The sequence below is a fragment of the Lissotriton helveticus genome, chromosome 5_1 (genome assembly GCF_964261635.1).
Source record: "Lissotriton helveticus chromosome 5_1, aLisHel1.1, whole genome shotgun sequence".
In the NCBI taxonomy this organism is placed as follows: domain Eukaryota; kingdom Metazoa; phylum Chordata; class Amphibia; order Caudata; family Salamandridae; genus Lissotriton; species Lissotriton helveticus.
The window spans coordinates 1,358,918,149-1,358,943,246 of record NC_136065.1 but is presented as its reverse complement, the minus strand read 5'-3'; the positions used below and the strand labels follow the sequence as shown (position 1 = coordinate 1,358,943,246).

The 25,098-nt window shown below is 45.1% G+C and overlaps 1 protein-coding gene across 1 annotated transcript in view; it reads left to right on the top strand.

Moving 5' to 3' along the window:
• The window catches only part of GRM4 (glutamate metabotropic receptor 4), a 1,152,011-nt gene that overhangs the window by 712,804 nt on the left and 414,109 nt on the right, over positions 1-25,098 (top strand). Inside the window, exon 4 of the mRNA XM_078644246.1 lies at positions 22,651-22,805. Within this exon, the coding sequence (XP_078500372.1) occupies positions 22,651-22,805 (155 nt within the window). The remainder of the gene's footprint in view (positions 1-22,650; positions 22,806-25,098) is intronic.

Here is a 25,098-nt window from a genome sequence, read left to right as displayed (position 1 = left end):
TTTGGAGATATTCGCGCTAAGCGCCAATATCTCCAAAAGCTAACACCTGCCCTGAGCAGTTCTTAGCCATGTTATCCAATGGGAGGTGGATAACATGGCTAAGAGCATTTGCTTGATAATGCATGAATATCGCGGACTTTTCAGCGATATTCATGCATTGCGGCCGTTTTTTATCGCATTTGCGATAAACCTTGCTAATAGCAAGGTTTATCTGCGATAAAAATCGCCGATTTGCGGCGATAATTTTTGTCTCTAAACAAGTTAGAGACAAAAATTATCGCTAGTTGTTGGTAATATACCCCAAAGTTGCACCCACCTAGATGTGACGAAACCTGTCACTTCCTTCACAGTGGGCGATCTGTGCCATGTCGCAGGAACTGGCACTAACTGAAGATGCTGTTGAAGGTCTGCATTGTGCCAGCAAAGATACATATGGAGCCATTACTTTACGTTTAGGGGAGGGTTTGGTCAGTGTTGCAGTTCAGGATCCTGACTTACATTCGGCATCAGCACTCAGGGTCTGCACTTTAAGTGAGTATCGGAAAATCTCAGGGTCTGCACTTTCAGTGAGTATCGGAAAATCTCAGGGTCTGCACTTTCAGTGAGTATCGGAAAATCTCAGGGTTTTCACTTTCAGTGAGTACCGGAAAATCTCAGGGTCTGTACTTGCAGTCAGAGCCAGCTTGGTTGAGGCCATTGGTTAGTTACCATCTGGCCCTTTCTGGAAGGGGAAAGTGTACCTAACAGGCTCTCTGGCAGAGGAGACTGGAATGTACTGTTTTTGTTCTTCCCTCCATTGTCTCCAGTGTACTTCTCCTTCTCCTTCGCCTGCGCCCAGTGCCCTTGGTTTATTAAATCAAATGACTAGGCTGCCTGGCATGTGACTGACTCCCCCCAACCGCACCTATCATTATGATGCGCCCTTCCCCCATGATATCTGACAGATGCTTAACTAGACTAGCAAAGCCCTCGACGTGCTTCCTCCTGGACTGGCTGCTTCGCCACAACTTTGTTTTCTGAAGCACTAGACTGTCTCACAAGTGACCGACTCTACCCCAGCCCTTCAGAGACACTGTGACTGGGGTCCCATCTCAGCAACTAAAAGTGCTAAGAAACGATGGTTTTCACCATTATATTCTCATTTGTTTCCCTAATGCCAAAGACACATTTGTTTAATAAACACTATAGAAAAATACTGATCTTTCTTAAGAGTGCTAATTATTGAGTTACATTGTATCTGTGCGTAAACCACTAATCACCTCCCAGGAGACTCCCTAACTTCTCAACCCCAACCCCCACCTGAATCAAGTAAACAAAGGAAGTCTGGGCTAACCTTTCCAGACAGCACCATCTATCATCATGATCCTGGGACAGTGAGGAGGAAAGTCAGTACCAATCCCTGCTGATTGTCAGTACCACGCCTGTCCTGAAGAAATCTCAAGACAGCACCCTACAGTTAACAGTTCAATTCAAACCGAATCCTTTTCCTCATTGCTAAATTGCAATCACTGGACTAAGTCTAATCTGAAAGAAAATAATCTTACTCAGCCAATCAGTCGCCTTCTAAAATCTGGCAACACAGGGCAATTGTTGTTGTTCAGCCTCCTTCTCTGGGGCTAAGTTCCTTTTAACACTCGGTTCTATGCAAGAAGGGGGAGAGGGCAGGGATTCCACACACTACCTTTAACTTCTATAATGCGTGCATACATGAGAACCCCTGCAGCTATGGTACACCCCGGATACAGTTTCAGAACAAGACATGTATGGTCTTCCGGTAATGCCAGACTTGTTAACAATGTCTAAGGTCTGCTTTAAATTTTACAATATGTAGACAATTTAGATTTTTAACAGCCTGGTGGGCCAGAGAATCTGGATTTTATTAGAGACACGGAGGCTAAGATTATGCAAATCACCTTACTGCCAGCTCACATCAGAATATGGAACTTTGATAACATTCTAGTAGGCTCTAAGATCCCTCCACAGGTAGTATTCTTAATTTTTTGTTATGCGAACAAGATAGCTTCTCTCAGTATTAACTTTCAAACACTTAACTTCCACCGATAAAGGAAAAGGGTTCTTACTCTGAAAGAGAGAAAAGGAAATCAATAGATTTATTGGCTCATCCCCACTAAGTGGGGTCATGATGCGAAGGGATAATCTTAGCCTCCGTGTCTTTAATAAAAACCCTTTTTTCTGCCCACCAGGGTATGAAAAATCTACATTTTAAGGCATGACACAAAGGCTAACATTATGCAAGTTTAAAGTGCATTTAATACATTGTCAATTGCACTTATGACAGGTCTAAAGTAGCAAGTTTTTAACATACTTTTGCTAGACCAATCTGCGTCCCTAAGGATATCCTTTAAACCTACTCCCTGGAAAAAGGCTTTTGAGGCTGCGGTGAATGCGCCCTGAAGACACAGATATCTGCACCTGCTTCTTTCATTACTTCTTTCGCCCATCTTGCCAAGGTGGGAGAAGAGACTGCTTTGTGAGGAAATCTATGAGACTTGTTCAGTATTTCCTCTCAGGATTGCCGTTCTCCTCTCAAACTCCATCAGGTATCTCACCACAAACAGTCTTTCCTACTATGAAAAAAAGGGGTAGAAAATGGAGCTTGACATGGTCTTTGTGTGTCTTTTAAGGTAGAAGCAAACACCTTCAGGCTGGTAGGCTCTGTTGGTAATGTCTAGTGCTCTCGCATCTGAAGTCCTTCTAAATGATACTAGGCAAAGCAGGACAGTTAACTTATAGCTGATACGTTTAAGGAATAACTTAAAATTTTCTCCCCAACTTAATAGGACCTGTAGGATGTCTCTAATGTCCCATAAGGCTACATATTTCACAGAAGGTGGGTTTAGTACCCGCATGCTTCGCATGTTTTTTTAAATCAGTGAATTTTGTCCTAGAGACATTCTGTCTAAGAGGTCATGACCTGCCACAATAGCTGATCTGTTAACATTATCAGTTCTATAAGACAGTCCTGAACTGAATAATTTGGATACATAGTTAATTTCATTTGCTAAATTGGTTGTAACAGGATTGTAATCCCATTGAAGACATCAGCGAACCCATTTCTCCCAGGCCAGTCTATATGCTTTCCTTGTGTCAGGTGCCCATGACTCCGAAACAAGTCTGAAAGCATCTGCCGAAAGGCCTGGGATGTGCCATTGTCGCCTGAAATCTTCCATGACATCAGTGACAGAAGGCCCTGCTCTACAAGAGGTTGAGGTTCTCCTTCCGGGTTTGTAAGTATTTCCCCGAAGGTTGGGATTAGGATTGGTAGATCTATGCTCATTTCCAAGAGGATTGGCAACCATGCCTGTGACCTCCTGAGGGGGGTTACTACGACCAAGTTCTCTTCGCTCCTGGGTGCATGGAGGAGGAGTCTTGGTAACATGGCTAAAGGGGAAAGGCATAGGGTGCTAACCCTTTCCAGTTCTGAAGGAAGGCATCCACCCCCAGGCTTTGAGGGTTCAGCCTCCAGATAAAAAATGTTGGTAATTGGGTGTTTAGTCTGTCTGCAAAGAGGTCCACCCTGAAGGGACCCCATTTCATTTGGATCTCGAGGAAGATTCTCCTGTTCAATCTCCAATTGTTGGAGTCTTTGAAGTTTCGGGAGAACCAATCCACAACACCATTGTTTATTCCCTGCATATGTTCTGCCGCTATAGAGATACCCCTGCTTAGGCAATATCCCCAAAGGTTGTTGGCCAGGTCTGTTAGTCCCTTGGAGTGTGGGCCTCCCATCTTGTTCACATATCCAACCGCAGAGACGTTATCTATGCGTAGCGTCACAGAACACTTCATTGTATTCTTGGTGCAACATCGACTCGCAAAATACCCCACTAGTAATTCTAAGCAATTGTTGTGAAGTTCCTTCTCCTGATCTGTCCAACGTCCTCCTATTGAGGAGTCACCACACCTCGCACCCCATTCTTCTAAACTCACATCTGATTCTATCATAATCTCTGGCTCTTCCCCAAAAATTGCTCTCCATTCCATGCTTCTGCATTCTTTAGACACCATATCAGTTACCGCTTTGAGTCTGGATCTAGGGGTTCGCCCTTCTCTGCACAGAGTCCTCAGACCATAGAATAGAAGTTGTCACAGAAAATGGAATAGAAAACACAAGATTTATTAAACCGCTTGAGGTGGAACTACATTCACACAACACCCTTCGGTAATGTTTGAAGTAGCACACTGAATGGAAGGAGCTTGGTTCTTTTATACCCACACAGGGTCTCAAAAGAAGGTGGTACAAGTACAACAAGAAGGTTTTAAGTACATATAAGGTCATACAGAAAATGCACAGTCAACAAGTGAGAGGAGCTAACAGTTTCTAATTCTGATGAACACATCCTGACAGTTACAGACTAACAGCAGCTGCATGGACAGCTGCAAGCTCAACTGAGCATGTGCGAAGCAGAAGAGGCTAAATATGACCTGTCTCTAGGCAGATTCCAAGAGCAGACAACAGCAAGGTAGGACAGAGCACATGGCACGCACGTGGTAGCACATGACAAACAAGATGGCTGCCAGAAATACAAAAAGGATTCCACAAAACGGATAAGATAACCTCTAAATACAGGATGAATTCCGCTAATGCTAACCCAATCGCTGCCAATTTACAACATATGTAGTGCTAGGAAGTATAGGGGACCTGGGTAGATTGCTTGGATTGTTGAGGACAGTAGACCTAGGATCCTTGCTAGGGCCTTTAGGGGGGATTCATTTCTTGTTAACAGTTTCATCAATCCTTTGCAGAGTTTTCTCAATTTTTCCCATAGTAATTTTAATTCTGTGTGTATGGTGTTCACCATAAATCCCAAGAATTGGATTTCCTGACATGGAATTACACAGGATTTTTCATAGTTTATGCCAAAACCCAGGTGTCTCAAGATGTTTATGGTAAGTTCTGTGTGACGGGAAACCATCTCCCTTGTTTGGGCCATTATCAGAGTGCCATCAGATATAGGATAAGTCTTACCCCTCTTGTTCTTAGCCAACCCGCTACAGGTCATAGTACCTTTGTAAAGCACCATGGGGCTGAGGAGAGACCGGAGGGCAGCTTGCAGAATTACCACACTTTGCCCTTTCAAGTGAATTGGAGGTATTTTTGATGGGGTTACCAGATTGGTATAGCTATGTATGAGTCTTTTCGGTCTATATGGGTTAGCCAGTACCCTTCCCATAGTATATCTCTTAGGAGGTGTATCCCTTCCACACTACGTGTGGGGGGATCTTATAGCCTACTAGAATGTTATCAAAGTTCTATATTCTTCAATTGTTGCTGCTGTGAGCTGGTAATAAAGGAGATTTGCACAATGTTAGCCTCCGTGTCATGCAATAAAATTAAGATATGGTGGTATCATTATTGTGGCACCTTGTGGACACAACAACGACTTGGTGATAAAGATTAATTTTCTGCTATGAGCATATTCATATGTTCTGTCATAAGCATCCACAGGTCAGATAATGTATGCAGTAGAAATAGGGGAAAAATCACTACATAAGCGAAGTCTAGACAGGTCTTGTGTTGGGTTATTGTAAAATATAATTTTCCATTTAATAATAACTCAAGATTTTCTTGTATGCTCACCATTCAACTTAGTGCCAAAGGGGTGGATGTAAAATTGAAGAACATTACCTTTAATGAAACTTTATATTAAAATATTTAATTCAAGGGCTGGTATCTTAATGCATGTCCGTACAGATGGCCACCATACCATTTTGATCATCCTTTAAAGTTTACGCCCATTCTGGAACAGCTCTATTCAAACAGATGGTGCTAAGACTAGGAACAAGCTGCAGAGTACGTTTTTGATGCAAATCTTTGTAAGTTGTTTGTGAGCTCAAGTTTAAGACATCAAAGGTAGTAGCACTCTGTAGCCTCTGCTGGTGCATCTCTCACTTCCCCCAGATCCCCAAGATTAAGGCGCAGTAGGGCTTCAAATGAGAGAGTGGGGGGGAATGTGGGTAGAAGAAAATCAATCAGAGAGAGAAAAGACAAGCATTGGCAAAGTTAGTAGGTCTCCCCTATGCGAGAGCTGTTGGCTTGACAATGTGCTTTAGCCATTATCTGCACCAGTGTGACTGCTGTTCAGTATGGCTAAAAAATAGAAGCATAGGGTGGGATAGATTAGAATGGGGTAGGTTGGGATAGAGTGGACTGAGGTAGATTTGGGTAGAGTGGAGTTAGGTAGATTGTCATAGAGGGAGTGGGTGTAACACGGGGTAGAATGAAGTGGGAAAATTGGGGTAGATTGGAGTGGGGTGGAGTTTGGTGTATTGGTGTGGGGGAGTTGGGTAGATTACGTGGTAGATTGGAGTGGAGTATATTGCATTGGGGTAGATTGGAGTAGGATAGATAGGGGGTGGATCAGGTTGGATTGGGGTCAGGTCAAGTGGGATACATTGGGGTAGATTGGAGAGGAGTAGGGTAGATTGGGTGGATTGGAGTGCAGTAAATTGGAGTGGAGTAAGGTAAACTATGGTAGATTTGAGTGGGGTAGATTGTAGTAGATTTGAGTAGAGTAGTGTGCGGTGGGGGAGATTGGCGTGGAGTGGAGTAGATAATAGGGGAGAGGAGTTGAATAGATTGCAGTGACGTTTGTAGTGGACTGGGAGAATTTAGAATGGAGTGGGGCAACTTGGAGTGGAGTAGAGTGGAGTGGAGTAAATTGGAGTGGGGGAGGATAGATTGGAGAGGATTGGGGCACATTGGAGGGGTGGATTTGGGTAGATTGGAGTGGGCTGGAGTGAAATGGGGTGGACTGTGATAGGCTGGATCAGAGTGGGGTAGATCTGAGCGAAATGGAGTAGACTGGAGTGGAGTAGAATGCACTGGGGTAGAGTGGCATGGGCTAGATTGGAGTGGAATGGGGTAGATTGGATCATAGTGGAGTGGATTGGGGTAGATTTGAGTGGAATGGGTTAGGTTGGGTTTGAGTGAGGTAGACTGAAGTGAGGTAGATTGAAGTGGGGTAGATTGGAGTAGGGTAGATTGGAGTAGGGTAGATTGAAGTGTGGTGGGATGGGGTAGATTTGAGTGATGTTTGGTCTTGGAGTGAGTGGCATAGACTAGAGTAGCATGGAGTCAAGTGGAGTAGCATTTCGTACAGTGTCTTAGAGTGGAGCAGTGTAGAGTGGAGTGGTATGTCATAAAGTGGAGCGTCATTGAATGGAGTGGCGTGGAATAGAGTGAAAGTGTTATCAACAACAGGGGCAGCCATGAAAAACCTGAACCAGGGGCAAACAATGCTGGAATCCTAGCATATATATGTGTACAGGAAGCTAGAGAACCCGTTGGGCTGGACCGAGCCCATATGTTGGTGCCAATTTATTAAAGGCTACCGATAGTTTATTATTCATGAATAAACTCCTGTAATTATGCGATCCACAAGCACAGATGTTTAAGCCTTCTGCCAATTAATTAGGCTCTTTAAAATTATTTGAAGGAACAGGCTGTTCCTTTACATCCCCTATTTCTGGAGCCATTGAATTTATGTACTAACTCCTGTGATTATAATCAAGCATCTCCTTTTGAATCATCATTTTACAGAATCAATTTCCGGGCAGACTCCATGCGATCGTTGTACCTTGGGTTGGGTCTACTTTAACAACAGATGTTTTACTGAAACTGGTTCGAACACTCATATAATTATTATTTGTCCTGATGATGACCATTTAGCTCTACTATGGTTGAAACGCTATTGACGCACATATGTGGCCGAAATTGAAGAGGATGCATTGTTTGCTTTGTGTTCTAGTTTTGTCCTGAACGTCTTCATTTTGTAAACTTTTCCCTCAGGCACTTGTTTGTTTACAAACTGTAGTATTTATAGGTCGTTGTTTGTGTATTGTATTGAGTGCCTTTTGTCTCCCATGTTTTAATATTGAATTAGTTATCATTGTTAATACATTTTTCTATGAATTGTATATACTTCCACATGGGTTTTCTCATTTCTCTTTTATTTTCTGTTTCTTCCTCTGTATAATTTTCCATATTCTTTATATTATAATGTTTCAGTTTTCCTTTAGCCTTTTTGATTTTTTCTGGTTTTGATTAAAATGTGATGCATGTATTGTGTTAACTTGAATCCTTGTTAGGACTCCAGAATAGAGTGAAAGGGCATAAAGTGGAGTTGCATAGTGTGGAGTATGCATGGTGTGGTAGTGTTCTGCCATTACAGACAACACATTTTGAATTGAAATGATCATTACATTTACGGTTTTACTGCACACAAATGATACAGTGTGCAAATGTCATTATCTAATATATTGATGTGTTTTGGTCATATTCAAATATTTGTTTTCACCCCACTTAAGAATGACTACAAATAAATGTGCTTTATTTGTACTAATTCTGATATATTCTGAAACATCAGCACAGTCATTTTTTAGTTGTTTTGAGAGCTGGAAAAAAAACATTCAACAACCTCTCCTCAGACATAGATACTCGGCAGATTATCACATAAATACTGTCACTTTGAAGTCAGAGAAAGAAAAGTAAACACCAAGCTCCCTCAGTACATTTGACCTCTGTCTCTGAATGTACAGCAAATGTGACAAGATAAGAACAAGATCTAAAGCCTGTTTACAGAAAGCAAGTTTGTGGAATAATATAGTAAACAGGAAGGACAATCTCCAGCCCAAGAGCCTAAAGAAAATAATGCCAGAAAATAGAAAGACAGAAAATGTGAGTTACAAACCACTAAGCCAATGCTGAGCATTGGGCTGGATATATTCCTAGGTCAGCTTTCTGAATGAACCCAATATTTCTTTAACAAAACAGACATTTGCACTGTCTGGTAGGCTGTAACCTTAAAAAGGTGGGAGAGGATGGATGGGAACAGAGTGAGTGGGTGAAGAGATGAAGGGAGTGGAGTTGTTTTGAACATCTGTGACATTGCTGCTTTAGGTTCCCAAACCAGCTCTGTTTTTTAGGGCCAGATGCATCAAAGTGTTTTGCTCATTCTGTGTCTATGGGAAAATGTGTTCATACATACGGCCCTTAGTTACTAGTTGTGTTATGTGTTCGAAAAAAAGTTTTGTGGATCATCTGCAGTTGGGGCTCAGTCATTAGTCCTAATCGTGAGTGTAATTAAAACATTTTGCGTTTAGCAGGTTTCAGAAGGTTAAATAGTAGAGCTGCACTCTTGAGGCTGGGTTGAGATCTTTCCATAGTCAGTAGTCCAGTAAAGCTATGATTCTGCCAATAAGTGTGTTGTTTCAGTTTGTCCTGCAGATTTAATCTGTGCTGGTTTTCTGTGAATCCTGAAAGATAGGTAGCGAGGGCCAGTTACTGCAGGTAACAGTAATGCACAAGGTTTTATCCTTGTTCGTAGCTTCGACTTGGAGCCTGTGGGGTATTTTTACGACAGGTTTTTGTGATCCCTTTCTTCTCAGTTAAGCACTGCTCTTTTGTGTGGCTCCACAACTAGTTTACTGGCTGTAAGTGCATTTTTAGGTAGTCTAACAAAGGCATTTTGCTAAAGTTCAGGAAGACAATGCGCAGTGCTCTAGTCAGTATTGCTCCTGGTTTGTTCACACAATGATTATGATTGAGCAAAGTAAGCATAACTGAAAGTTGATCATTATAAACATGTTATTCCACTGTGCAGTAAGCAATAAGTCCAAGTCCAGGATTTCAAAGATTCCTGAATTTTTCATGCTGTGGTTAGGGCAGTGCGCACAGAGGTAAGCCATTAGAATGTAATTGTATCATCCTTTGAGGAAATCTAACTTTTTTGGGGCTTCCCATATTTTGTCGTTCTGGACATTTGGTGTTTAGGCTGCTCTGAATGAGGCCTTCCAATTTGGCCCAGCCACGCGTGCTATGTTTAAAATTGTATGGTGTTTATTCTATACAGTGTCACATTGTCACTCTCTTGAGACACCTGTGCTTGTGCAGGTTCCCTGGAAGTTGTCTGGAGTGCAGATATGGAAAGGATGGTGAAGGACAGATTGACCTAGCTTTTTCTAAAAGTCGAATAGTTTAAACTGCATATTCTTCAGGCACACCATGTTGAAGAAGTACCATTGCTATGAATAATGTGAAATTTAAGGGCATATATCCAAGCCCCTATCGCCGCCACAGTCACTTTTATGGACGTTGTGGTGGCGAAAGGGGCTTCACCCTATTCACAAGGGGGCATTAAGCCACTAAACGTGGCTTAACGCTGCCTTGTGAATAAGGCACCCTTTCACACTATACTTAGCGTGAAACGGGCGGGCAATGGGTGTGTGGTGAGCATTCCACCACAACACCCATTGATTTTGACGCTGCCCTATATTTGTAAGGGTGGAGTAAACATGGGGCAGCGCCAAAATTAAGACCAGGGAAACCCTGGTCTTACCATGGCACAACGAGGAGAAATGTTTTATTTCTCCTCATTTTTGCTGTTTCCATGCATGCTGCGTTGTGCAGCACACATAGAAAAAGCAAAACTTAATTGATTGTTTATGTGCAGGAAGGTGTCCCTTCCTGCTCATAAACAAGTATTAAAAAATGACGTTTTGCAACTTCTACGTGGGCTGCATTCTGTCAGTGCCTTACACACCCATGCGCCATCTGCGCTCCATGGGGTAATGACTGGTTATCGTCCCTCGGGTGAAACATGTACGTGTTGGGGGACGGTCCTTTCGCAGCTTAGTGGCTAACCTCTGGAACTCCCTTCCCTTCCAGATCTGCTGCCTGGACAACTAACTGGTGTTTTGGAAGGCTATCAAAACCTATCTCTTCCCTCCGGCTTAGGCTTTAGCCTATATGTTATGTTATGTTATGTTATGGTGGCTTGTATAGCGCACAGCTGCCCCAGCGAAGGTGCGTCCCGGCGCTGCAGCTACAAAATAAGGGAAGAACAGCAATCAGGAACCCAGCAACAGACATAGAGACCAAGGGTTAGACTCTAGGAAATAAGAAGGTCTTGACAGCTTTCCTGAAGGCGAGTAGGCAGTCCATGCCACGGATATGCTCCGGCAAAGAGTTCCACTGCCTAGCTGCCAAGTAACGGAAGGAACTCCCTCCCGCACGGCTATGCTTGACCCGGGGAACAATGACCAGCTGCCGACCTTCCGACAGTAGCCTACGTTTGGGAACATACAGCGTGAGCAGGTTGCTCAGCAGACTGGAATGGACTGATTTCACAATTTTGAAAGATAGGCAAAGAGCCTTGAATTCAATCCTATACTTCATCGGAATCCAGTGCAGCTTACGTATAATGTCAGCAGCAGAGCAGAAGCGAGGCAGGCCAACGAGTGCTCTAGCGGCGGCATTTTGAACGCGTTGAAGCCAACATATTTCAGCCTTGTTGGCTCCAAGTAGAAGAGAGCTGACATAATCGCGGCGTGAGAGAATAGTTGCCTGTATAACCGACTGGCGTATGGTAGGATCAAAGAATTTCAAAAGGGGCTTAAGACCCCCAACAGGCCAAAACAGGTACTGGCGACTTTCCTGGTGTGGTCCTGAAAGCTAAGGGAAGCGCCCATCCAGACCCCGAGATTTTTAACCATGGTCGTAGGTGACTGGACCACACCCAGCACGGTAGACCACCACTGCTCATTCCAGAGATTGACTTTCTTCCCAACCAACAGGACCTCAGTCTTATTGGCATTGAGTTGCAAGCAGTTGGACGCCATCCAGTGGGCCACAGCAGCCATCCTCTCTCTAAACCTCGAAGCATTGGGGGCAGAACCTTCCGCCAAGGTGACAACCAACTGCGTATCATCGGCGTACGAGACCATAGCAAGGTCCCATTTCCTGGCGACCGCAGCCAGGGGTTGGACGTAAAGGTTAAACAGAGCCGGGCTCAGAGCAGAGCCCTGGGGTACTCCCTGATCAATAGAGTGGGCTTGGGAGAGAAAAGGGGGAGTGGACAATCAGAGAGATCTCTCGCTCAGAAAAGATCTAAACCATGCCAGGGCTAACCCGGTCACTCCAGCTTCCTCAAGCCGCCTTAACAAGATGTTATGAGAGACTGTGTCAAAGGCGACACTAAGGTCTTACAAAATAAGTGCCGCACTTTGACCGTCATCAAGGATGGCCCGCAGTTGCTCAGAGGTGGCCAAGAGAGCGGGCTCCGTGCTGTGCCCCGGACGAAACCCATTCTGAGAGACATCCAGGGTGTCATTGGATTGCAGGAATTGAGTAAGCACGTTGTTGACGTGTGCCTCTGCAACCTTCGCCACCCGCGGGAGTAGGGAAATAGGTCTGAAATTTTCCGGCTTAGACGGGTCCAGTGTGGGGATTTAAGAATGGGGTACACAAAGGCCTGTTTCCAAAGGACAGGTACAGCAGCAGTGTAGAAGGAGGCTTTGATTATGCTCCTGAATATGTCTTGTTGCAGTCAGCGCCGGGACGCCTCTTCACTGAGGCAACTGTTGCGCTATACAAGTTGGGTTAACATAACATAACAATGTGTAAATTATTTATTCAGCACTCAAACAGTAATAAAGTGAAAATACAACAAGAAAAACCCCCAATCCTATTCAGAAAATAAAGTGTACTTCAATCAATAAAATGACACCAAAATGCCAAAAATCTAATTAGGAGAACTGGAGTAAGGAGTTTCAAAGGTTTTAGGTAAAAAAGTGTGAAAAGGTGTAAAGCACGAAATGTGGGTATCTGGTTGTGACGAACAGGTGCAAAGTCACACGTTCAGGCTGACTGTATGGAGCACGGTTAGGAAACAGGGACTAAGTTTGACCCCCTGGAGTTTTACCTTCTGACTTTGCAGCAAGTATGGAGGAGCACAGCTCTACGGGCTCTGCATCATCCTGTGTTGCACTGGGTTGGTTCCAGTGAGGCTTTAAGTCTGGACCTGCATGGTCTGTGGGGTCTGTGTCCCTCAGCGCCATATTGGGTGAAGCCATCAGTGTGAAGCTGCAGAGTGTGACTCTGTGGGTCTCTGAATCATGGTGCATTGATCCAGGTGAGGTTTCTAGTCAGGAGCTATGCTCCCCTGGGGGGCTTGTTGTTGCTTTGCTTTGTATCCGATGAAGCCTTCGGTCTGGACCTGTGTCACTGTACAGGGCTTAGTGCTCCATTTTATTGGATCCAGTGAAACCTTCAGTTAGGCAGGGAGAACTGCTTTATAAGGACCAGTTGCTTATTGGATCCACGACATTGGCTGCACTGCCTGCTTCACTGCACATGAGCAGGAAGGGCCGCAAGATGGCTGCACTCTGGTGAGGCTCTGCCGGCCAGAGGAGCTATTCCATTGCTTATCCGGACTTCCTCTGGGCATCCATCCCCCCCTTTTTTCCTACCTCTCTCCTGGACGTGCCACACACTGCCTTGATTGAGCTGGTGGGGAGCCTGGGCAGCATAGCTGAGAGGTTGTGTGGTGGTGGTGCTGCCATGGCACCAGCCCCAGGGACTACTGCCTACTGGGGATATCCCGGGGTGTGGTGTGCCAGCTGTGACTCATTTGTGAAGCTCTGCGGGTCAGGATTCTGTGCCTGGCTCTGGTCTCTGATGTAGCGCCTTTCTTGGGTGTGGGGTCGCTGCAGCTGGCCAGCACTTCTCGCTGCGGAGGCCGTTGCAGCCCTGGAGTGCATTCGCACCCACCCTGGCTCACATTTTGGGTCCCAGGTATGCTGTTGGGGCCCCCTCCTGCTGCCCCCTGCTGGGCCTGAAAATCTGCCTAGAGACTGCTGGTGAGTGACTGCTGACACATGCGACTGGGACACGCTGCTTGGGACTACTGCCATTGACTACTCTGTCATCAGCCCACTGTCTCTCTGCTTTCTGCCTTTTCTCCTGATCTCTTTTTTTCTCCTTTCATTTTTCCTGCTTTTCCATTGTTTTCTTTTAGTTTCTGCATTTTTTTGCTTTTCTGTCACTTTATTTCACTTTCTGCATTTTTCTGCTTTTCTACTTTTTCCTCTTGTCACTTTCACTGCTATTCCTTGCTGTGTCCTCACCGCTGCTCATCCCCTGTGGTCCTGCCCCTCCAGCGCTGCTTTCCTGCTTCTCCCGCCTCCCAGCTGTCCAGCTCTCCCCCTCATGCTACTTAATGATGGCTGCACGCCGCAGGCGTGCCACTGGCACATCAAAGGCTTCTGGACCATGCCCAGCGCTTGCACCCATGTCGTTGGACCGTCCACTGCTATGATGCCAGCACCCTCCAATGTCCTCAACACCGGACGCCACACCGCCTACCTCTTGGCATCAGCAAATAACACCCATGGTAATTTTTCCTGCCAAAACTACAGCTGCACCTTCACCTCCCACCGCACACCAGTCCCACCCACCACACAACCAACAAATACCAGACCCAAACACCTCAGCTGTATCCTGCTCAACACACACTCCCTCCACAAACACACTGTGGAGATCTAGGACCTACTTGACACAGTCGAACCCAACATTGCCTTCCTCATGGAAATCTGGATAAATTCCTCCTCCACCCGGACATCTCCACCACTATCCTGGACAACTAAAGATCACTCTCAAGGACCGCATCACCAAACTGGGTAGAGGCATCATCATCGTACACAAAAGCACCCTCCGCCTCACCACCCACTCGGATGATCACTTGACCAACATGGAGCACCTCCACTTCCAGTCCAGCCCAACCCAAACACCACCCTCCACAGCACCCTCACCCACAGACCCCCGGACCCTGTCCACCCTTCAGTGCCTCCATCATTTGACTTCATCGCACCCCACACTCTCACCTCCACAGACTACATCCTCCTCGGTGACCTCAACTTTCACCTGGACAACCCCAATGACAAGAACACATCATCCCTGCTGGAGAATGTTGCTACCGTTGGGCTCAAACAAGGGATCAACTCCCCAACCCACTCACCAGCACACATGCTTGACCCCATCTTCTCCACCAGTAACAACATCACCGTCAGCCACACCCCAAGCTCCTTTGGACTGACCACCATTATGTCCACTTCTCCTTCACCAAATCCAAGGTACACCACCACGCCTACTGCTACCCTCACAGAGGTTGGAACAAGTGCACCGAAGAACAGCTCACCACCTCCCTCATCAAAACCCCACCTGGGATATCCGGGGTATTATTACCTCAGCACGCAACCTCCACCGAAGGATCTACAACTACGCCAACACAGTGGCTCCCCTCAAGAAAGCCCCAGGCAAGCGGCAATCAAAAAAATCCAGTTGGTTCTCTCCCATCCTTCATGAGTCCATACGCACCTGTAGACAGCTTGAAAAGAGACGGAGGAGCAGCAAGACGCCAGAAGACCGCTCAGCCTTCAAAACACCTGTCACTGCACACCAACACCTCATTAGAACAACAAACAAAGCAGCTCTACAAAAAAAAGGATCAACGCCAACACACACAATAGCAAAGAACATTTTGCCATGGTAAAAACATTCACCAAACCCAGCACAGATAGCAGACATCCCACCCTCCCAAGGCCTCTGCAACAACCTTAGTGCATTCTTCCACTGCAAGATTAAGGAGATCTACAACAGCTTCAGCAGCTTCAATATCCAAGACCCACTCACCCTACCCACAATCACCGAACCCAATGACACCAGATCCAGCAGGGCCTGCTCAGTTGGGCTCTCTCCACCACTTACAACACCCTCAGGGTCATGAAGAGCATCCACTCTGGAGCACCCTGAGAACCTTGCCCGCACCACATCTTAAACAGAGCCGGCACTTCCATCACTCCCAAACTCTGCCGCACCATCAACTCTGCCACCTTCCTGGTAGACTGTAAACACGTAGAGATCAACCCCTTGCTGCAGAAACCCTCTGCCGACCCGAAGAACCTCAAGAACTTCAGACCAATTTCTCTGCTCCCCTTCCCAGGTCATCGAGAAGGCCATCAATGCCCAACTTTCCAAGTTCATCGAAGCAAACCACATTCTGGACTTCTTCCAGTCCTGTTTTCAAAGCAACCATCGCACCGAGACCGCCCTCCTCGCCTCGACAGACTACGTCCGCACCCTTCTCGACTAAGACAAAACTGCAGCCCTCATCCCCCTGGACTTCTCAGCTGCCTTCGACACTGTTTGCCACCGCCCACTATGTACAAGACTCCACGACACTAACATCTGTGACAAAGCCCTGGAATGGATCCGCTCCTTCTTCACTGGCTGTACACCGAGTCAGATTACTACTGTTTCACTCTGAACTCACAGAGATCAGCTGCGAAGTGCCTCAGGTCTTCACTCTCATCCCCACTCACTTCAAAATCTTCATGGCCCGCTCGCAGCCATTGTCAGGAACCATGAACTCAGCATCATCTACTAAGCTGAGGACACCCAGATGATCCTCTCCCTCACCAACACACCCACAGTCACCACAGTGGAAAGAAGGCTGTCACAACCTGGATGAAGGGTAGCTGCCTCAAGCTCAACTCAGCAAAGACCAAAGTCCTCATTCTTGGCTCCACCCCACGCCTGGTGGCCCACAGATCTTGGATACCCCACACCCACAGACCACACACTAAACCTCAGCATCATCCTGGACTCCTTGCTCATCATGAACCGCCAGATCAACGCCGTCTCATTATCCTGTTTCCACACACTACGGCTGCTCCAAAAGAACTTCAAGTGGATCCCCACCAAGTCCAGAAGGACTGTCACCCATGCACTCATCAGCAGCAGACTCACCTACGGCAACACACTCTACACCGGCATCACCCAGAAACTTCTCAAGAATCTGCAGAATATTCAGCATGGCTCCGCCAGACTCACCCTCTTTATCCCCTACCACTGCTACATCACCAGCCACCTGAGAGACCTTCACTGGCTCCCTTTCAACAAAAGAATCACTTTAAAGCTTCTCACACACACCTATAACGCCCTACACATCACATGACCTGCGTACCTCAACCACCAGCTTACATTCCACGCATCCACCAAAGACCTCCGCTCCATCCAACTGGCCCTGGCCACAGTCCCACATATCTGCAAGACTGCGGCCGGAGGAAATTCCTTCTACTACCTTACAGCAAAGACCTGGAATACCCTGCCCCTCCACCTCATGCAATCACTGTCACAGCCTCAATTCAGGAAGGACCTAAAGACCTGGATCTTCGACTGAACCACATTGCCTTTGATGGATTCACAGTCCCTCCCCCTTCCCTGTGCCTTGAGATCCTTAAGATGAGTAGTGGCGCTTTACAAGTCACTTGACTGATTGATTGATTGCTTGGTTGATTGACTCCAGCTAAAGGTCCAGGACCTTGAGGATAGAACGTGGGGGTCAGGACTCATTCCCACCGAGACCAGTAATGGGGACCAGGCCAGGTCTAATTGGGTCTGCTCAGCCAGATAGATACAGGAGAGCTTGTTGTGTCCGGCTAGCTCTAGCTGGTAAGCCAACTAACCCTTGGACTCACATCTGGAGTCCTGGGCTCAGGGCATGCAGGTCCAGTATTCCTTCAGGATTGACACAGTAGGGTAGTCCTTCTTCTGACTGGCCCAGGAATGTTCTGATTTCAAATGCTGGGGATTTCACTTTTATGCCAATGCCAGCCTGTTGGTGGGGGCTGCTTCCTTTATCTAGCCCAAAACTGGTTCTGGTCAGATCTTCCCTTTCCTTGGAATTTTGCTCTAGTCTGGTTAGTGAAACAAAGGTCAGGCAGGCCCATGTGTTAGCTGCATCTGCTAGTGACAGGGCAGGCTTCTTCTGAAGTCAGGGAGGGCTCGGCACAGACCCCAGGCTACTCTATGTAGTGAAATCAAGGCAAGGACACAGTTCCTCCCAGCCTTCCTGACAGGAAGATCTACTCTTCTCTACACCCAGGTCCTTTGTCCACTGTCGGGTTCCAATTAAGCCTGGGTGAAGTTCGCGGAGTTGCGCTACGCAAAACTCTGTGAAGTGGGAAAAAAACCCTGCCGCGCTACGCGGAGCTCCACAAGCGGCGGAGTGCGATAGAAAAATGCCATTCGCTGTGATTTTCAGTGCCGGATGCTTGTCTGCACTGTGCAATCATCGTGAATGGCACCATGCACAGCGCAAGCGGGCGCTTCTTTCCTTTCTGCCGCTCGAGTAGATATTTACTTGAGCAGCAGCTTTCTCAACGTGAACGGGCAGTTTCTCAACATGAGTTTTTACAAGCAAATGCAACCACTTGCAATGAGAAACTTGACCCCCCACCCCGTGTTGAGAAATCTTGCTGGGAGGTTTATTTTCCACGCTCGCGCTCGCCAACTTGATGTTAGCGAACGAGTAAAAAATCTCACCGGGAGGTGGATTTTGCTCGCTCGTGCTCGCCAACGTGACGTTGACGAACGCAAGCGAGCAAAAAAACAAGTTTTTCCGAACTCCGCGAGCTCCGCGTAACGCGGAGTGCAGAAAACTGCAAACTCCGCGAGCGTAGCGGAGTTCACCGCCCAGGTTTAGTTCTAATGCACTTTTCCCAGTGGGGAACGATCCACAGAGATGAGACCCTGGACACTGGCAGAAAGGCCTATTTGGCTTAGCAGAAAAATGTTAACTTTCTAAAAGAGGAGTATAAATGAACATTAAATTGAGTGGAAAATATTTCCCTAGCTGTAACCAAACAGAAATAAGTCCTTATTAATTGTAATAAGGTAAACCAGTTTTAGTCTATGAGAGGCCAGCTTTGCCATAGCAGAAAACAACTTTTGGAGTTTTTCACTGCCAAGATATGTAAAACATTAAGTATACATGTCCTCATTTTTACCTACCATGTATCCTGCCCTATGAGCATTTAGGCCCTACCTTAGCAGTAACAAATATACTAAAAAAGATTGTTTAGGACTGGCATAAGGTTTATTTTGCTAGATCAAAATGGCTGTTTAAATCTGCACTACAGGTTGCAGTGGCAGGTCTAAGACGTTTTACAGTGCTACTTTAGAGGTTGGCACAATGAATGTTGCAGTCCACTATTAGTATCTAATTTGTAGGCCCTCTGTATAGTTAGTACCGTATTCCAGGGATTTATAAGTAAATGAAATTAAACGTGCCAATCAGGTGTATTTTGTATGTATGTTTTAAAAAGAAGAGCATAAGCACTTTACTAATGATTAGTAGGGGTAAAGTACACAAAGTCAAAATGTTAGCAAAAATGGTTTCAACAAAAATAGGGTACTGAATGCAAAAATCTGGGGAATACCACACAAACCATGGTAATTCATAACACCCTGCATTCCAACAGCATGCACATTTATGTTTGGAATCACCCTCCCTTCACATTTGGTGAAGGCTATGCTGCTCTCCATCTGCCACATTAGACCAGCCTCATTCAAAAAACACCCGTTGGATGGAAGGGGCTGATCCTGGCTAGTCATGAACACATCTGTAAGTGAATGGCTTTAACAGCTCTCCTCTGTTTACATGTAACTCATCCATGGAGGCTTTCACTTGTCATTTCCCTGCAAGACCCCAGCTCATTTGTTGCTTAAGGGAGTGGTTTTATCTGTACTTCAAGGAGATGAAGTTTCAGGGACACGGTTAACGTTGGAAAGCCGCAGAGTGCTCTACAGACCTCTGCACATGGTTCCACCTTGGATTTAGCTTTATGGAACTCTTCAAATTATGTAATAATATACATCTGATTCCTAGAACAAGACATTCACCATTATTTCGAAAATGTGGAAGCTGCAAGCACAGGTGTTTTATTGGGATTCATTTAAGGATTACCACAGAGAGTAAATTGATTTGTCCTACAAAGCACTCTGGTTTAATTACTGCACGGAGACAGCCTGCCTAAAACTAATAAGTAACAGCGGACTTCCCTGTACACCTGCAGAGAAGCCTTTTGACTTCTTGCCAGAGTTAAGGAGTTTTCTTCAAATGTGTTTTAAAATGCTGCCTTATGCAGTCTTCTCTAAAGCTGAATGGACTAGTGTCATATTTTGTAGGGCTAATATGGATATTTTCCCCTAAATTACGAAAAATAGCCTGTCTATTAGTTGTCTGCTCCAAGATGGTGAAACGAACTTGCCTGCCGGAAGGTGATGCCCTTTCTAAGACAAATTCACCCTGATGAGACCAGGAGCAGAAGTGGTCCAGAATCTGCTCGTGCCGGTGGAACTGTCATTGAAGAAACCCACAAATGTTACAGTGAAATTTGCAAGTTATCTATTAAAATTCAATATGTTTAACTGCAGAGGGACTCAATTTTGGGAAGCAGTTTGAGTCAAGCCAATCCCCACAAGTGTGCATCTATTTGAGGTACTTCCATCCAATTGAATGCACAACATTGCGTGTACCCCCAGATCACTAAGCCACCTACATCTATTACCATTCCTGTCTTGACCATCCACTCCTCATCATTTGAGTTGCTGTTCAGCGCTGCTTCTCAAGAGTTTCTTCACGTTAAAGCCAAGTCTGTGCAACTGCAGCATTGTCGTTGTGCTCCTGTGTCACACAACATGCCTCATGTCTATTGCTGTGACCATCGAACTTCTTTAAACTGGAGTACCAATGCCACAGCCTGCGCCTCTTTGTTTTTGCGTAGGCTCGCAGGGAACTCAACGGCGCTTCAACAGTTGAGACAGCACATTTAGCGCCGTTGCATATGAATTTCAACTCAAGATTAACATGGACTTGTTTTAGCCAATTTTTATTGATTATTATTATGTCTACTTTTACAATTGCAATTTTGAATGTTTGCCTATATATCACTATCATATGACTTTATTTTGTTGATTACATTTTTCTCTCTCAAAAGAACTTGATTTGGACCTTTTCATTATTTATATATGTTATCTGTGCTTGTAAAACGCACTTTTACCCATGAGGGTATCCTGGTGCCGAGCAGTAATGGGTGCCTAGCCCTGCCTACAGTAGGTTGGTTAATTGAAAAGACAGGTCTCGAGCTTCGCTTCAAATTCAAGAAGAGAGTAGGAGTCTCTGATGTGGCATTCACTACTTTAGGAGAGATCTAAGAGAATGCCTGATGTAAGAGTACAGCTATCAGGCATAGAATCATAAAATTACAAACGGATACAAAATTACAGTTGGCAAACCACAATAATATCTATCCTAAGAGGGCCTAGCAAGGATTTATACAGTACAAATCTTCAAAACCCATACCTTGTCTGAGCGGTCAGCATCACCAAAACCCTTGTCTACTACAGTAATCTGTGACATTCAATGGGCTTTAATATGTAGTAATAACAATCCACCCTAAAAGCCTATTGACTTTAGCATATGCTTTTTCCAATAAATAGGTGAGGCCCACTTCCTTTATTGTAACTCTTCATGGCAAATAATCAGACCTACTGTGTAGATCATCAGCTCTTGCACAATGCAATAATCAGGAATAACCACCTACAGCTTTAGCACAGTGTAATAAAAATGAATCCTTAAAAGAAAGCCTGTGTTATGCTCTAGTGTTATTTTGATTAGTCGTTGCACATACACCATACACAAGTTCTCATAGAAAAGCCTTATTGCTTGAGCTAAGCTACCAAGAGTGAGCCAAGGACTAATTACAGAAGCTATTAACGTTGTGGGTCACTCAGAATGGCGTTAGTGGGAGTTCAGTTGCACCTCACTTTGGTAGCTTAGACAGCACCTTGTCAACCCGCTAGCATTCTCCCTGACGCATTCCATTACACGAACCTTCGTTTGTGACTCTGTTGGCATAAGATTGATTGAAACCTTTTAAAGGATTTACGTGTTGGAAAGCAGTGGTCTGTTGCATATTGACAATAGATCGATATAAGACAGGGCATGGCTTGTGGTTTTCATCGACAGATGAGGGTATCCTCCCTCTGCTGGGTGTGTAGCCTGATTGTGGGTTAAAGTAATTGACATTGTTCAGTATTATTTACAAGGTGTCTTGCTGGTTCCTATCCAGTGATTTTTCTTGTGGAAGAACTGCATGGTGTTAATGTTTGAACTTCTATCGCATTTATTAATTTAAAACCGTTTTTTTCTTCCTTCAATTTGGTCTGTTAACATTAATTTTTGAAATGACATGCAACTTTTACAACAGGAAGTAATATCAGAAGCGTCTGTAGACCTGTACAGCAGAGTTGGACATTGAAATGTTTTATTTTCATGCACTCCTCCGGAGCCTTTACAGTTTCAGCAGCTGCAGAAAGGTCATGAAACAGGTTATAGCTTAAGTAAGAAAAACGTTACAAAACGCTTCAAAAAAGCAGGAAAGGGTGGTTGCGCCTCAGTCGTGGATTGTTGTGGTGAGCAACATGTTGCTAGTTAAAAATGTTTTCTGCAAGAAGCATTTGCTCGCGCTTACCTTCTCTGACATCTACTGACCCACAATGGAGATAGTTCCACTCCATCTTGGTTTAAATATGGAACTGGTATTTATTCATTTCAGTCGGCATTTATCTATAACCATTAGAAGACTCCTTGTTTTTTTTGGAGCTATATAATCCAGTGTTTGCAACTGGAGCCAATAAATCCCCCCGTAACCACAATGACAGGCAGTGAGTGTGTATTTACGAACGTCGAGATTGGCTTTGGGTTCCTGCATACACTTTGGGAGATCTGAGTCAATGTGACTCTCACTAAGCTCTCCTGTATTCACATGAGTGCTGGGGTCTTACCCCTCCTCTCTCAATTACCCACTTGGGTGAATGGACACATGGTTCTGTGGCTGACTTGCAGCTGTAAAAGACTAATGCCTGCCTGTACCCTTTCTATCTCTGTCACATCCTTGACAAGGATGCATTTTCTAATCTGGAGCTTCATTTCTTTTCTGCAGGAAGGTACTGGCGGCAGCAAAGAAGGCCAATCAGACTGGGCACTTCGTATGGGTGGGCTCGGACAGTTGGGGGTCCAAGATCTCCCCTGTTCTGCACCAAGAGGATGTGGCTGAGGGATCCGTCACCATCCTTCCAAAGAGGGTTTCAGTAATCGGTAAGATGGTTGTCTGGTTTTCTGCTTCTCTACTTTTACTTTCCTTGCTTCTGCTTTTATATCTTATTTTTTGTGGGTTCTCTGTTTTGAGTGTCTTCTTTTTATTGCCACCCCCCTTCTCCCTGTTTTTTCTCAATACTTCTTGTTTTCAGTTATCTTCTTTGTCTTTCTTGAACTCTGCACAAATTAACTAGGCCGTTCCTTCATATTGCCATTTTCTTTTTATTCATTTTTTTTGGTTTGTATCTCATTTTTTTCTCTATTCCGTGTTTTTTAAATTTTTATATCTGTGGACAATCGACTCTTTATACTGTCACATTTCCTATTTTTTACCCATCTTATGTTCTTACTGCGCCACCTCATAAAATGTCATCTGCTCAAAATACCTCATTTTTTTGTACAATACTACCCGATTTCATTATCTAGTTTCCTCGTCTTGTTGTCTGTCACCATATTGCCCAATATCAATATATAATCTGATCTCATAAAATGTCTCATTATCTAGTCTATCTAAATATCTAGTTGTGTTACATCACAATCTTCCACTTTGATGCCATCTACTATAATCGCATTCCTACAAATTGTGCTACTTTATATTGTCCCATCATCTCATGATCGTCCATCACTCGATAGTTTGTCTTCTTCTCATATCACCCTTCTACCCGTAACATCCCAGCTCCTCCTATTATTCATTATTTTGCCCGGCTCTCGCAATATACCCCACCCATTTGTATTGTACCATCACCTCATATCATTCGAACTCAGATTAATCCTTCCCTTTATAATATTCAATTTACGATACTCGATCACCTCCTCCTTTGTTTCCCTCTTGGTATTTCATTGCTCTTCCCATTTCCTCTCATTTCTTCTTTTTTTGCTTTAAGACAGTCCTTCTCTTTATTTTGTTCTGTCTTCTCATCTCCTCTCTTTCCCTATTTCTATCTTTCGGTTTTCCCTGTTCTCTTGTGTTCTCTCCTTGCTCCCCTCCTGCATTGCTTTTAATCACAGTGCTGTGTGGAGATCACATATCTCCAGAATGTCTCCCCGCGGCGCTGCCACCGGTGTCTCTCGTTGCCAGCTTCTTTGCAGCGCAGGTCTTCTCTGCAGAGCGCTTATCTCTGGCTGGTGACAGCCCATCCCTCGTGCCCTGTCAGATTAGAGATGTTAATGATTCTTCTTTCTGTCATCGCTTTGAGCACTGTTTATAACTGTCCCTCTGCAAAGGTGGCATTGCTGTGCTGAGGAAGCTTGTACTCTATAGCATACACAGACATAGTGATCCATTTTAGTATGCCAGTCACAGGCAGAGGGGCATATCCCATTCTGCCAATCACAGGCAGAGGGGCATATCCCATTCTGCCAATCACAGGAAGAGGAGCATATCCCATTCTGCCAATCACAGGAAGAGGAGCATATCCCATTCTGCCAATCACAGGGAGAGGAGCATATCCCATTGTGACAATCACAGGGAGAGGAGCATATCCCATTGTGACAATCAAAGGGAGAGGAGCATATCCCATTGTGACAATCAAAGGGAGAGGAGCATATCCCATTGTGACAATCAAAGGGAGAGGAGCATATCCCATTCTGCCAATCACAGGGAGAGGAGCATATCCTATTGTGACAATCCTTGGGAGTCGATATCATTGCACCATAGACGGGAAGCGGAATAGTGTCTACAATGACACTTAGCGGGAGGATTCCATCCTACTATGGCCAATCAGAGGGAATGGATGCGGCTCGCCATAGTAACTACATATATAACAATAGATATTGCCATATGGCTCACAGGAAGAATATTATATCTCATGTTAACAATCACAGCAAGATCATGTGTCCAAGCTGCGCCTCTCAGAAAGAAGCGGATCCATTCCATCATGCCCGTAACCGGCTTGGCTCTGATTCTGCCTCCTTGCCACACATGCCTTTTGAACCAAACTGTTCCTGGTACAGAGTGACTGTGGGAAAAGTGACAGGACCAGTGTGACTGTCCTCTAGCCATTCCCAGGCTTAATGTAACTTCTGGTGTCATTTACTCTCTGCTTCCTCTATTTGTAAGTAGTTCCCATTCCTGACCCAACTTGATATTACAACAGTGATATTTTACTGAGCGCTCACCTGTCTGTCTGTTCTCTGTGTAGTCCATCTCTTGAAAACAAGGGCTCCCTGTCACTGAACCGTTGCCAGCATGTGCATGTAGACATGGTGGCAGATGTGCCCTCATTGGTGCCGCCAGGCGCTGCCTTTTCCCAAGGTAATTTAAACACCTCCTTCCCCATTTAATGGGCCCGTC